At 38.1% G+C, this 13,999-nt stretch overlaps 1 protein-coding gene across 5 annotated transcripts in view; it reads left to right on the top strand.

Moving 5' to 3' along the window:
- Window positions 1-12,917, top strand: part of LOC114247428 (terminal nucleotidyltransferase 5C) — a 250,652-nt gene extending 237,735 nt beyond the window's left edge. For all 5 annotated transcript variants that reach the window (XM_089729664.1, XM_089729665.1, XM_089729667.1 and 2 more), the window contains 2 exons: window positions 6,638-7,587; window positions 7,777-12,917. In XM_089729664.1, coding sequence (XP_089585790.1) covers window positions 6,638-7,587; window positions 7,777-8,002 — 1,176 coding nt within the window. In that variant the 3' untranslated portion in view covers window positions 8,003-12,917. The remainder of the gene's footprint in view (window positions 1-6,637; window positions 7,588-7,776) is intronic.
- The last annotated feature ends 1,082 nt before the right edge of the window (window positions 12,918-13,999 follow it).

Genomic DNA, 13,999 nt, shown 5'->3' with positions numbered 1-13,999 from the left:
CTTACATTTTAATATCTAAGCGCCTACTACACTATGATTTTACGGCGGGCACACGTATCCTATACCCCGAAACATGTCTTGTCCGATCCCCTGGATTTACTCCCGGTGCTTTCAGACCTCTCAAGCACCGGTCACCGTCCTCGTCGAACTCGTCGATCACGACGAAGAGATAGACCCCGTAGGCAGCGGCTTGGCTCTGCCCCTGGCATTGCTGAAGTCCATGGGCGACGGTAACTATTCACCTTTAGGTGGGCCATATGCTCGTCTGCCTACAAGGGCAATAAAAAAAAGACACAGCCCACTGAGTTTCTCGCTGGATCTTCTCAGTGGGCCGCGATTCCGATCCTGTTAGCAAATTCTCTCAGGTTGAGCCCGTGACCTCACCTACCCGTCTGGGCGTAGCTAGAATAGCCCCTTAGGCTACCCGCGAATAAGTAGGGGGAATAACTACCCGAAATTCCAGAATACAATGTTAACCGACAATCAAACGATCTATTACCCTTTCTTTTATTTCTTATTTATTTATGGTTTTTCCCAATAACCAAGTCGCATCAAAACACTCAATCCAAATACAGATTAAAAAGACTGTTACAACAACAAAAAAATGCGAACTTGTTTACTTGCCTTGTGAAAATCACGACCGATTCATTGTTCAAATTACAACATCCATTGTTGTAGAGCGTTCATAAAAAAAAAAACTGGCGTTTGAATTAAAATTAAATGAAAAAAAATATATACAGCACGCAACGTCTGACCTCGCGTTCGAAACAGCTGATTTCTAAGTACACAAAAAGTCACTTGACCATTTTAGTTTAGTTAGTAAAGAACGATCTTGCATCCGTACGATTCGCTACGATTGCGAATTCGACCTCAGCCGACTGATTTCAAATCTACGAGGAAAAACAATGCAGTTTACGTTCTTCGATCGGACGCGGTGAGAAGGCCGCAACATGAGGCCCGCGAGAGCGCTCACCGAATACGCTAACACTCAGAATGCAACTTTTCAATTTGGTTTTTGAATTTATACTTCTTTAGGCGCGTTATGAAAAATTGATGAGAGTGAAATTTTACGATGCCCGCGCACCGTGACACAGAATTAACAGAATGAAGTTGCCCACTAAATCGCTCATTACAATACGACCGACGTAACTTGGCGAATCTGAATATTGCCGCAGGTGAACTTTCGCGCATGTACACTCGTAAAAAAAAGTGTTGTTAGCATACATTTTTAGTAATATAAATGACAAAATTATTATTTAATATAATTCATACTAAATATTATTAAATTATGAACGTTAAATATTTATTACTAATTATTTAATATTAAAAAAAAAAGAAATAAATTTAATAAAAATAAAGTATAACTTCTTACGCGCGTACATAAATAAGTACACGCACCCTTTTTTTTGATAATTTTTTTTACACCAAATTGCAGCTACAACTTCCTTTTGCATGTGATTGACAGTTGCATTGTTTGTTAAGCAATTGTATTTTAATTTTGACGTATGAATAACCAGATACGGCTGTTTTAAGCCCTGATATTTTAGTTTTTTTGCTTGGCTCACGTTCAGAAACGATCCAGCTGCATTATCTATGTTATATGCAGTTTGGAGTGATTGTAATCGACAGACGTTAATCTATGTGAGCAAAAGAAATCAGCTAGCAATCTCGAAATATCGCATAAGAATTCATAATAACATGAGCCGTAAGGCGTTGTCGTAATAATACTCATAACAATATTTCAAATATAAAACTGTGTTTTGTTTGTCCGTATTTAAAGCAGCAACGGAGTAACATGGGTCGGACTGACATTGGCTATCAGGATTTAAAGACTAAGTTAGTTATCATTTTTTAGTATATTGCAATAAGAAATTTAACGCGAGTGAAGTGGCAAGCTATAAATGATCTTAATCTCCGCCATTCTGATGCGATAAGATATTCTATCTTTTAACGCAAAAAAATCCTACAAAATCGGTCTAGGTATGGCTGTATGGTTATAGACTACTAAAAGGTGACTAGGCTATTCCCCAGCGGTACGACACAATTAAAAATTTGACCAAATGTCTCAAGAAGGGTGTCGACATTCTAAGGAGTCAGGTAATCAACCACTCTACACTAGGAGGTTGGTTCACCTATCTATGCAACAAAAAAGAGTTTATAATTTCGAATTTTTCCGTGATGTAAAAGCGGTCAAGTATAAAAAAAATCCTTCACGCTCCCACTTCTGTTGCAGCTTGAGAGGTCATAGGCCAGTAGAGAAAGTGTTTTAAATTAAAAACGGTAAGGATCAAAGCACCCTTTCGTAATCTTTTGGAAATATTTTAAAACCAATCCGTCTAGGTACTATCATCATTTTTTGCTATATTTGAGAAACGATCTTTCGTTTCTTTGGTTGTCCTATGAATAAATTATTTTCTGGCAATAATTAGATAGACAGTTCGTTTTGTTCAAAATGTCATGACCCAAACTAAAAAGAGAATTTAATAAGAAAATCAATATAACTCTTGGGGTGCCAGTGATTATAGCGGAAATTCGATAACTGGGTAAACATTAGTAATATTAAATCGCTACTAAAAACAACCCATTAGGCAATTCAGCCTTAAATGATAAAAAGCTTAAATGTTAATTGTGGACATGGCTATTAATATCTTGAGATAAGATAACAATGAATTAATTACGGCAACAACATATAACCGCTAGTTGTTTTAAACAATATATACGTATATATAGAAATGAATACAGGCAGCTAACGGCCAACCTTCAGGACTGAAGAGGTACTGGAAGAAGAAGAAGATACGTTTTTAATGTATCGCGCGAAACACAATGCTCAATACAAATGGGTCACCTCCCATTTCTCTACAAAACATAACGTTCTTATAACCTCGATGGCTGCACAAACACAATGAGATACAAACCACAAATAAATCTAGGCCCATCAGCTGTACAAATGTTTGCGAAAGGAACAAACAGGCTTTTGTCGCTACTGCTTGGCTTCGTTACGAACATTGTACGGTAATGAATTTACATTTTATTGTTCGAGAAATCGATACAAAGCGGTCACAATGCAATCCACAACGAAACGACCGAGTAGAAGACGCTTGTATTTAGAATACACCTTTGTTAATATTATTAACACGGTGTCGCAGATGTGAATTCGATTCCCGCTTTCGACATAGACAAATTTAAAAGGGGAATAGATGGGCCTTTTTTTTTCTTCATTCTACCTATGCTGATATCCCGTGATATGCGTTTAGGTGAGCTCACGGGGCTTAAAGCGGAAGTGTTGCTAGCACTGGCCCTAGCAAGAGCAGTGCTTCGCGGAATCTACCACCGGATCGGAAACGCGACCCAGTGAGAAGATCCGGCGAGAAACTCAGTGGGCTGTATCTATGGGTTCATTTACTCGGCGAGCCCTTGACCGCATGCGACGGGTTCGGCGAGGACGGTAACCGGTGCTCGAGGTACCTAAAAGCACCGTTAATGGATCGGGAGGATCCGTAATGACGTGTTTAGGGCGACGTCGACTGTTTACCATTCGGTCCACAGTATCGGGTATGTGATGCGCCACAGACGCATCACATGAGATAATTTTTATTCACCCGACTCCTCCGCTAGGTGGAGCTGCTTTCTTCGAGGATATATATAAAAGTTAGATAGATTAGTTTTTTGAATTCACATTATTCCACAATGACAAAATTTATAGACACGTAAAAGATTTTAAAGCCACAATTTTCTTATGAATACCACTTATGGGCTCAGGTGAGGTGGTATCGTGGAAACCGCCATGGTAGGAAGCAGTCATGCATTCCACCGAGAAGAGCACATGCTTGTTGTTACAACGCAAATAAGTCTCTAACCTCACGACTTAAAGTAAATATTAGCATTACGATAAACTTTAGATGTAATAATAGGAATGCGTTGAACCGTGACCGGTATTATCGTACATGACGGAATCATCAAAGTAAACAAACAAAAAACGGACACTATATTGTTTATTCAAATACGTTTGCTTCACTAATCCACTTCGTACATTGTCACGTAACAAAATATAATACGAGAATGACCTTATTGAACGTCCTTGATTTCGTACACGGATCTCCAGCTACGTATTTGTTAGAATCGGAACGACGTCAGTAGGAAGTGGGACAGGACACGGAGGTTAAAATTAAACACGTTCGTGCTACGATAATCGTTATTAATTTAGCCGGATCCGAAATCTGCGATAGCGGGCACGTGGGCGGCACTTGGCGCAAGCTGCTGTTCTAAATTGTTCGGTTGATTGAGTAATAATAGTGATTGTGTGAGGACGATCAGTGGACCTGTTACGAAACGCAAATTTAAAACGTAAAAACAAATGATTTATTAAATTGAACGACTGTTTTGGAAAACGAATCGCGAGAATGAACCTTCGAGTTCGATAAAAAAAATTATCGTGGTAAACAAAAGGAATAACGGTATATTTCCTAGAATGTGGCAGCCCTATCAAGACTTAGCGGCAAACATAGACAGCCCAGTATCAACCACCAATCGATCAATGGAATCGGCATCACCCACGAAAGTGTTATAAACAGTTCCTAAACGAATCTTTTTGCGATGTAGCAACCAGCATATATTTAAGCCGTTTTATTTACGAATATAGATTTCGGTCTTGTTACTCTAGCTGGGCCGCAGTTTTTATAATGGGTTATAGTTAAAATTACCGCAGGCCGGCCGTTGTCTACGTCCGCTGTCAATAAGACAAAATACAAAATTGTAATAGAAAATAAAACCGCTTTCAACGAAATAAAATGAGAATATCATTAATGTTGTCGAAGTTAATTAAATCTACTAAGCACATATTGATAAAATTTAAAAGGGGATTACATGAAAAACACTTTAAATAAAAAAAGCATAATCAAAATCGGTCCGCGTAGAAAGTTTCTAAATTCGAAGCATTTAAAAAAAATCGTGTTGACAACAATGACAACCTCCTCTTATTTTGAATTCGACTTAAAATATAAGTAAAGTCGTGAACATGAGACGCTCTCTTCTCGTAACTTCCATTTTTTTATCACTGAATTATCACAGTAACTTAAAACATTCAGATTCGGTATGTGCATATGTATAGGCTCTTTGTTGGTGATTGTGTTAATTCGACAACCAAATGTTATTGTTTTGCGTCTTATTTTGGACGTAGAAAGAGAAGTTTTTTAATGTGAACCTTAAATCAATTCAAGATAAAGCTTAAAGCATTCTCGTGTACATTCTCGTGTACATTTGTCCTTGTAGGCATTGATTTAAATTAAATTACCTAAAATAAATGCCATAACATAATAAAGTCCGGATTCTGTTTAAGTTTTCGACTTGAGTTTATACAATTCCACGTACTAAGAAGTTTTTATTGAACAATGAGCTACTTGATGTTCTTATAGTTTAAAAAAAAGATACTTATTGTACTTTTTATGTACTTGCTGTGTCATGTTCCATCGCAGCAGTATTACCAGTTGTTTATTTTGTATATAAAATGAAGTTTTTCAAACGTTTCTCAAGATGTTTAGAAGTGTTCCGATGTCCTCTTGTCTACTACAACTATGAAATATCTCAGAATTTCGGTAGACAGGTAAAAAATCGTTTATTTGTATTTGTTTGGTAAAATTTATCAAACAGAAACTATAAACGATGTAAAAATTCTTTGTAAGTAATATTTGTCACTGGATGTCGCTATTATTTAATATTCAATATGTTACAAAATTGGAAGTTACAAAAGAGCAAACGAAGTCTTAGGAGACTGCTACTCCGAAGCCCGAGATAGGAGACTACATTGAAACAAATCCCACAATATTTTTAACAAAGATGTTTTTAATTCTTCTAAAGATATAAAGATCTAAGTTCTAAAGATCTCAGTGGGTCGCGTTTCCGATCCGGTGGTAGATTCTGATATAGTAGCCTCTCAAGGCTATCAGCATAGGTAGAAAATTAACAAAAAAAAAGCCTCAATATCATTGCTATATATTCACTCGATGTAACCATAAGTTTCGTAATGGAATTTTATCGCTACCTGTTTGTCCGTTTATCTGTTATATAACACCCTCAAATATGGCTTATCATTTCAAAAGATATTTCTGTATTATAAACGACCTTGATCCGTTCCAAGTATTTGTAAACTCTGAAAATGTTTACCATTATAACATAACCACTGATTTGTTTTTTCCTTATTGGAATTTGTATTTAATTTATTCTTTTACGTTGTGTTCAAATGTTTTAAGGCGTAACTAATGTCTGACATTGTATTTCTCGTTAAAGACATGACAATGTGGCTCTTCTTAAATCTTGAAACTTCAGTAACAAGTATGTTGTTTTAAAACTACAAAAACGTCCATACCTTTGATTGAGGTAATCAGGGATCATCGAGATTAAGTTTTAACAACTCTCGTACAACTGTTAGAAGTATGTATGTATCATCTTCTAACACTAACTCTATGTTAGCGATGCGACTTCGACAATAAAACATGAAAAACGCGCGATCGTCGACATTTTAACGAGCTTCTAAGGTTTTTTTATTGCTTTTTTGTTACTTAATACAATACGGGCTACAAAGCCTTGAAATTTGGAAATTCAAGTCAAAAGCATACCAAATCATTTTTTTTGTTTGTTACAGAGCGAATCGAGCTATACATCGTCAGAAGAAGGGTGCGGTGCGGGAGAGCGTCACGCCGTGCTCAGCTACGAGCAAGTGCGGCGGCTCAATGACGTCATGGACGAGGTGGTTGCCATCCACGGTCGCGGCAACTTCCCAACGCTGCACGTGCGCCTACGCGAGCTTGTAGCTGGGGTGCGAGCCCGCCTGGAGCTGGCGCAGGCGGCTGGCGGGGCCGGGGTCTCCGTACGGGATGTCCGTCTCAACGGCGGCGCTGCCAGCCACGTGCTCGGCGACAACCCACAGCCTTACTCCGACATCGATCTCATCTTCACTGCGGAACTGCCCACGGCCCGTCACTGTGACCGCGTTAAGGCCGCGGTGCTCGGACACTTGGCCACGCTGCTGCCTCCGGCGACGCCTCGACGTCGCACGACACCTGCTGGACTTAAAGAGGCTTACGTTTCCAAAATGGTCCGCGTGAACTCGGACGGTGACCGCTGGTCTCTCATTTCTCTCGGCAACTCTCGCGGACACAAATCCGTGGAGCTCAAGTTCGTGGACAACATGCGCCGTCAGTTCGAGTTCTCGGTAGACTCGTTCCAGATCGCTCTCGACTCCCTGCTCGCGTTCCACGAGTGCGCCCAGCTGCCGATCGGCGAGAACTTTTATCCCACTGTCGTCGGTGAATCCGTTTACGGCGACTTTAACGAGGCCCTGCATCACCTGTCAGAGAAATTGATAGCGACGCGGCAACCCGAAGAGATCCGCGGCGGAGGCCTCCTGAAGTATTGCGCTCTGCTAGCCAAGGGCTACAGAGCCGCGCGTCCCGACAAGATCAAGACCCTCGAACGCTACATGTGCTCGAGGTTCTTCATAGATTTCCCGGAGCTCGGGCAGCAGCGCGCCAAGCTCGAGGCTTATTTAAGGAACCATTTCGTGGGCCGAGAAGAGGAAGCGCTCAAGCACAGGTAAGCATATACCATCCACACTTTAAATCAATTGCTCAGTATAAATTTACGATAACATAATTTTATGAATTGTCGATAAGTTCTGTAAGTGTAACTGATTTCCTCTGAAAGAAAAGGCTTCGAAATTACCGAAAAAGACTGTTGAAAATGCAAATAAACGAAGATAAATGTAATGTTTATGTTGTTTAGGTACCTCACGTTGCTGCACAGCGTGGTCCGCGAGTCGACCGTGTGCCTGATGGGCCACGAGCGGCGGCAGACACTGGCGCTGATCGAGGCGCTGGCGTGCCGGGAGCTGTGCGCGCGGACGCCGGTGCTGGTGCAGCCGTACTACCTGTGCGTGTGCACCCCCTGCCCCGCCTGCGCCTACCCAGCCTGCTGCGAGTGCTGCCGGCCGGCGCTCTGCCCCGCGTGACCGCCGTACCCTGACCTTCGTTATAGTGCCAAATGTATATAATACTAAAACACGTATGTAATATATGTATTCGCCGATAAGAGCGATCGTTTTAGGGTCGGTTACAAAAATATATATATGTATATATCGACGCTTGAAAGGCAAACGTGACTAAGCGACAATGCGTGAACTTTACAGTATTACTGGTGGTAGGACCTCTTGTGAGTCCGCGCGGGTGGGTACCACCGCCCTGCCTATTTCTGCCGTGAAGCACTAATGCGTTTCGGTTTGAAGGGTGGAGCAGCCGTTGTAACTATACTGAGACCTTAGAACTTATATCTCAAGCTGGGTGGCGCATTTACGTTGTCCATGGGCTCCAGTAACCACTTAACACTAGGTGGGCTGTGAGCTCGTCCACCCACCTAAGCAATAAAAAAAGACTAATTTAAAGTTGAAATACCTGAAAAAAATTATATTTGAACGAATCTAGCTGTAGGATTGAAATGATTTTAATAGACCTAGAATTTTTTTTTGCGCATCTCGTATTGTTATTGCCTATCATTTATGTACAAAACAGTTATTGTCGCTTAGTCACGTTTGCCTTTCAAGCGTCGATATGTATTCAAAAAGTTAAATGCGTCACCGGACGCGGAGGAGCCTGTCAATTCGAGCCCATACGTCGCGTCCCGGAGCAATTCATCACGTCAATTGTCGGCCGGCTCGCCGGTGCAGTGCGCAATGTGCAATGCCATCGCGGCACCCAGGGGCGCTAGGTCGTAAAACTGATTCGTGAAATAATTTCAGATCGTACTCCTGTCGTGTTGATAGCTTAATATGTTAGCAGTACGAAAATTATTCACGTAAACCAGACCGGATGTGCTGTCGGAAGACGAATCCGAGTCGATAGTCTGCCTAAAAAAAAAGACTAGTTAGTTATTCTTGATAGGTTATTTTCCATAAATTTAAAGGCATGTCTCTCGCCGTGATCAGTTATCGGAATTCCGATTGAAGTCAGGTTGAATCGCTAATTTAAAAAAAAACTGCAAGCAATTATTGTTCTATTATAATTATATTGAATGAGAAATGTCCGATTGATAGTTGGAAAAATATGGATATTTTTTGTAGGATCAGTCAATGTAAACGAGTCAAGCCTTTTATCTGACGGCTCTTGGCGCGATAATATAATCCATTATTTTGAATAATGATAATGAATAAACCAAGGAGTGACCGGCCGCGATCCGTGGTTCGAGTTTGAACACAAACATTAAGAAACTCCGCACGTCACTTCGAACTCTATTTTATTATGTATTTTTAAATAAAACAATACGAACTGAAATCGTGTATCTAATATATAACAAAGTCTTAAGTGGTTTTTCTAGTATTGTATACGGCTTGGCGTAGCTAAGTTACAATTAAGTCAGAAAAACATTAAAATCGAAAAAAAAAAAACAACTAAGATGTGTACAATATTAAAGTTCACGCTTTTATTTTAATTATTTGAAATATTAATAGAAATATTTTTATGGATATTTACAAGTATAAAAGTCACTTTATAAAATACAGTACTTATGAATAGTTACATTACTATTTTTCATCGATTGCTGCATGGAGAAAAAAAGATGTAAATTGTATAAAAAATGTGATTTTATTGTTGTAGATATGTTCGTCGTTGATTATTGTATGATTACTTAAAGTATAAAAATATGTCGCGAAGGAAGAGGCGCGAGGTCGGAACGGCTTTTTAAAATAAAATAAATAAAAAAACTTTTGTGACTTATTTCTTCATCAGAAATCAAGATTAAAATTTTAATCAAGCTATAAACTAAATCTCCTAAAATTTATGGAATCGCATTGAATACGTCTAAAATACTATCAGCGTCAATTACAACAAACAAAATGATGCTTTATAAAAGTTTGGAACATTTATATCCGACCTAATGCTTCTCTGATCTCGAGATATGTAGTTTAAAATTCGATAGAGAAATATAACTGTTGCATATTTAACGAGAGTATATTATGAACGACGGTGTTAACGTGTCCGGCCAATAATGTGCGTGTCTTAGATTATTTGCCAACGCATATAAATATATTATATAGTATTGTGTATCATTGTAGGGCTTCGTAAGCTGTATATGGTTGAAATATTTTCTAGTAGTTGAATTTGCAATTAGAATTATTCAAGTACAATTCACTATTAGTGTCGTGTCTTTTTGGTCTTTAAAAAAAAGTATTGTAATGAACGAATTTCTAACTTGCTCATTGTGTAATCAAAATTTAAGATCTCATCTCTTTAAAACAAAATTCCTTTATATCACTTACTCGTTGTACTGTCTCGTATTTAATAAATATATTAATATTATAATGATCTAGAATCTAGATCTAGGAGTCGTAATTCGTTCCGTCTCATTTTTCTTGAACACAGAAATATAAGTAATGATTACTAGCGTACTTAAGTATCTGTGTATTAGTTACAAAATTTGGATACATTTAAAAATATTCAATGTAATGCGATAGAACGCAACAATATAGTATACATATATCTCTATACACTACTCAATATGTACTTAGATGTAAAGCAAAGTACATAAGATTAACGAAAATTTTAAGTAATTAATTACAAAAATGTAAGTATTTGTGAAATTTTTATTACATATAAGGTAACTTGATGTATTGAGACAGGCGTTAATTGTGACTGTAGATTTTTCGATAAAAGTTTATCGTCTTTAAAATGTTGTAGTGATTTTTTCGGAAATATCTGTGATCGACACACATTCTATACTGTAGATCGGCTATTAGAATAGTTAAAACAACATCCACGTGTTTGGATTCGATAAGTGCACTATACATAAGATGTGTTTGTTACTACAAAGTTATGTATTAGATTCCCGTTTAATGCTTGGCGTTTAAGACAGCGCTTATGATAATGTCGTCTATAATTGAAAATCTAAAACTTGATCAACAAAAGTTCCTCAAAAACAACTCAAACATTTGGCCTAAAAGTGCTTAAAGCCCGTTATTTAAGCTCTTGTATGTTTCTCTATAAAATGATTCGCCAACAAAAACTATCTACTGAACAATTTATTTGAAAATAAAGCAGAGAGACATTGCAAAATTCATAGTTAAGTTTTATTTTTATATTTTTTTTTCTAAAGTTACCATCAGTTTTCAGCTAGCTTTTTATTCTTTTTAATAAAGTTTTTACTCTATATTCACTGGTCAAAATGGCGTTTGCGTGCGATAGCGAAGTTTGATGCATGTTTATTTTGTAGGAGTAGTTTTAAGGAAAATTGTCACATCCCTGCATTTAAAACACAATTTTAAAGAAAAAATATTAAAAAAAATATAATTTAAGTGAAAAACTAAAATTTGGTGTTTTATATATAGGGAAACTTCAATTTAAAATGGGTATTAAAAACGAGATTAACTTTCAATTAACTTTCTGCAAAAAGTTATTGCTAAAACAAGATCTGTAGATCTAGAGACTGAGTTTTAACAAATAGTGTTGAAGCTAGAAGCAAGCAGTTATCTTGTTCGAACATCAAATTGTCTTATAAAATTTTAAAGCAAAGTTTTATAAATAGTGTTACATGACAAAAAATCTTTACTCAGAGTTTAAATATTACAGTGAAGCATTCTAAACCACATGGCTTACTTTGATGACACGATGATTACGTCTGTTGACATAACCAAAAGAAAGCCAATAGAATATTCCGATGAAGATACGTTAAATGAATTTTAAACTAAAAACAATGTAGGTAATAACAATTACAAATACACAAGCATTTATTTACCTGTACCGAAGGAATTATTAATGGAAGATTGGAAGTCAAAACGAGTGTAGATGGGAGAATACTTTTCAATTTCTTTTATTTTTCTATTAACAGTAGTAGAAAGAATATACTAGCAGTTGTGTTTGAAGATGCCTTGGTGTCTATTTTGATAAACTACACTCGAGAAGAATGAGGACAGACTGTTAACAAATATGAAAGATGTAGAGTTGTGAACGCAAACGCCGAACGAAGCAAAGGCTCGTTCCAACAACACTGAAAATATCTTGGAACAGTAGTCATGGTATAGTTTATTTAATGTTTTATATGTTCAGTAACCTAGGTGACCTAAGTTCATAAATCAGATATGCAAAATGTATATATTTGAGTAACGACTGATGCACTTGTGGCTTCCTTGTCTCTATGTGGCCTAGCGATGGAATGTGAACAATTTTACCTGTTTATGTCACAAAAGAATAAAGTACTTTCTTAAAGAATTACTTCTAAAATTCACATCACTAAGCTGCTAGCGTGGCGGTCTTCGTATATGTAGCTTTTGGCATATGAACATAATGTTGATGGTGAGACATCTTTTGAACGGATTAGCAATGTATACAATTAATCTTACTGCATTCGAGTCACGCCTTTGAAAAGATGTATATAATTCGTTGTATTAATAAGATCACTTAGAAAGACGAAGCCTTAAACGTATTATACCATGCTCCAACTGTTCCTGATTTTTTTCGGTCTCAAGGAGCGAAGCAATGTTGTTGATCGCTCATATGTTAAAAGCGATAGCACGACATGAACAGACTCTCTAATATAGGGTTGCTAGCTCATAATGCCTTGTATAAGCTTACTGTTAGTTTTAGTTATGGTCGAACGCAAACACGTGACGTCACAAGACAGTATACAATCGCCTGGATGGCGCTGCTGAATTTGTTGCTGTAGTTTCGACCTATATTTACATAATTATAGTTATTATTCTTTTTCAAGTTGCCTGTTGCGTGTACGATGCGTATATTTTATACGCTATATTGTTACGATACATAATGATTACTATATATTTGTGAGGAGTTTTAAGCTATTGTAAATTTACAGAAAAAAAAAATTAAATAAAATGTTGTGAAAAAAAATAAATTATAAAAAAGTGATATAAACAATGGAAATTGTCTTTTTATTTCCGTCATTCTCATCCCATTTATAATTTAGATCCTATAAGTTTAAATACTAAATAAACCGAGCTAGATATATCCTTAGCTGTTATGGCAGATCAGACTATTAGATTTGAGATTTTTTTTTAATTGGTTGAAGTGTTTATTACCGGTGGTAGGACGTATTTTCCGCGCTGGTCGGTACCACCACCCTGCCTATTTCTGCTGTAAAGCAGTAATACGTTTTGGTTTGAAGGGTGGGGCAGCCGTTGTACTATAAATTTGAGACCTTAGAACTCAGATCTCAAGGTGGGTGGCGACAGTTGTAGAGCTCTATATGCTCCGGTAGCCACTTAACTTCAGCTGGGCCGTGTGCTCGTCCACTTATCAAAGCTATAAAAAAAAGTGTGGTAGCACGAGCTTACCTTGACGCTTACCGGAGTATAAATGCATGACGTCATTCCGCGGCCATCCAGCCCTAATATTAAAGTCTCTCTCGTACGAATGTGGCTGGAAGAGGCTCTTATGCTACCAGCGATAACATTAAAAGAAAAAAAAAGTTTCAACTCTATTGAAACAAAAATTACATTAGGAGGCATAAATCAAAGAGGCACAGATACGTAACTCTTTTTTTTTTTTGTTGCCCTTGTAGGCAGACGAGCATACGGCCCACCTGATGGTGAGTGGTTACCGTCGCCCATGGACTTCAGCAATGCCAGGGGCAGAGCCAAGCCGCTGCCTTCCGAGTACTGATGGCCAATGTACAGAACACTGTAGGAACATGAACTAAGAGTCTGTCATGGCTAAAGATAGCCTGCCGACCGAGAGGGCTGGTGGTCGTGGCGCCGACGACCGTCAGTCCGGCGTCCCGAAGGGGAGGGTAATGGAAGAGATGTGCTCCGCACTAAGCACATCACTTTCCCCCTTTGTCTTTTCATAAGTTCTGTCTCATGCGAGGTTTGGACGTTGGTTGTTGAGCGACAGAAGGTTTTAGTCGGTTTGACTCCAACATACTCCGCCCGCCGTCCCCAGTGGAGGGCGGAAGTCCGGCGATTTCCTCCTGACCAAAAAAAAAAACGAAATGGCTGAAGATGGAA

The sequence above is a fragment of the Bombyx mandarina genome, chromosome 09 (assembly GCF_030267445.1).
Source record: "Bombyx mandarina strain Sakado chromosome 09, ASM3026744v2".
Taxonomy (NCBI): Eukaryota; Metazoa; Arthropoda; class Insecta; order Lepidoptera; family Bombycidae; genus Bombyx; species Bombyx mandarina.
The sequence above is the reverse complement of the archived record's forward strand: the minus strand, read 5'-3'. Positions and strand labels throughout refer to the sequence as shown.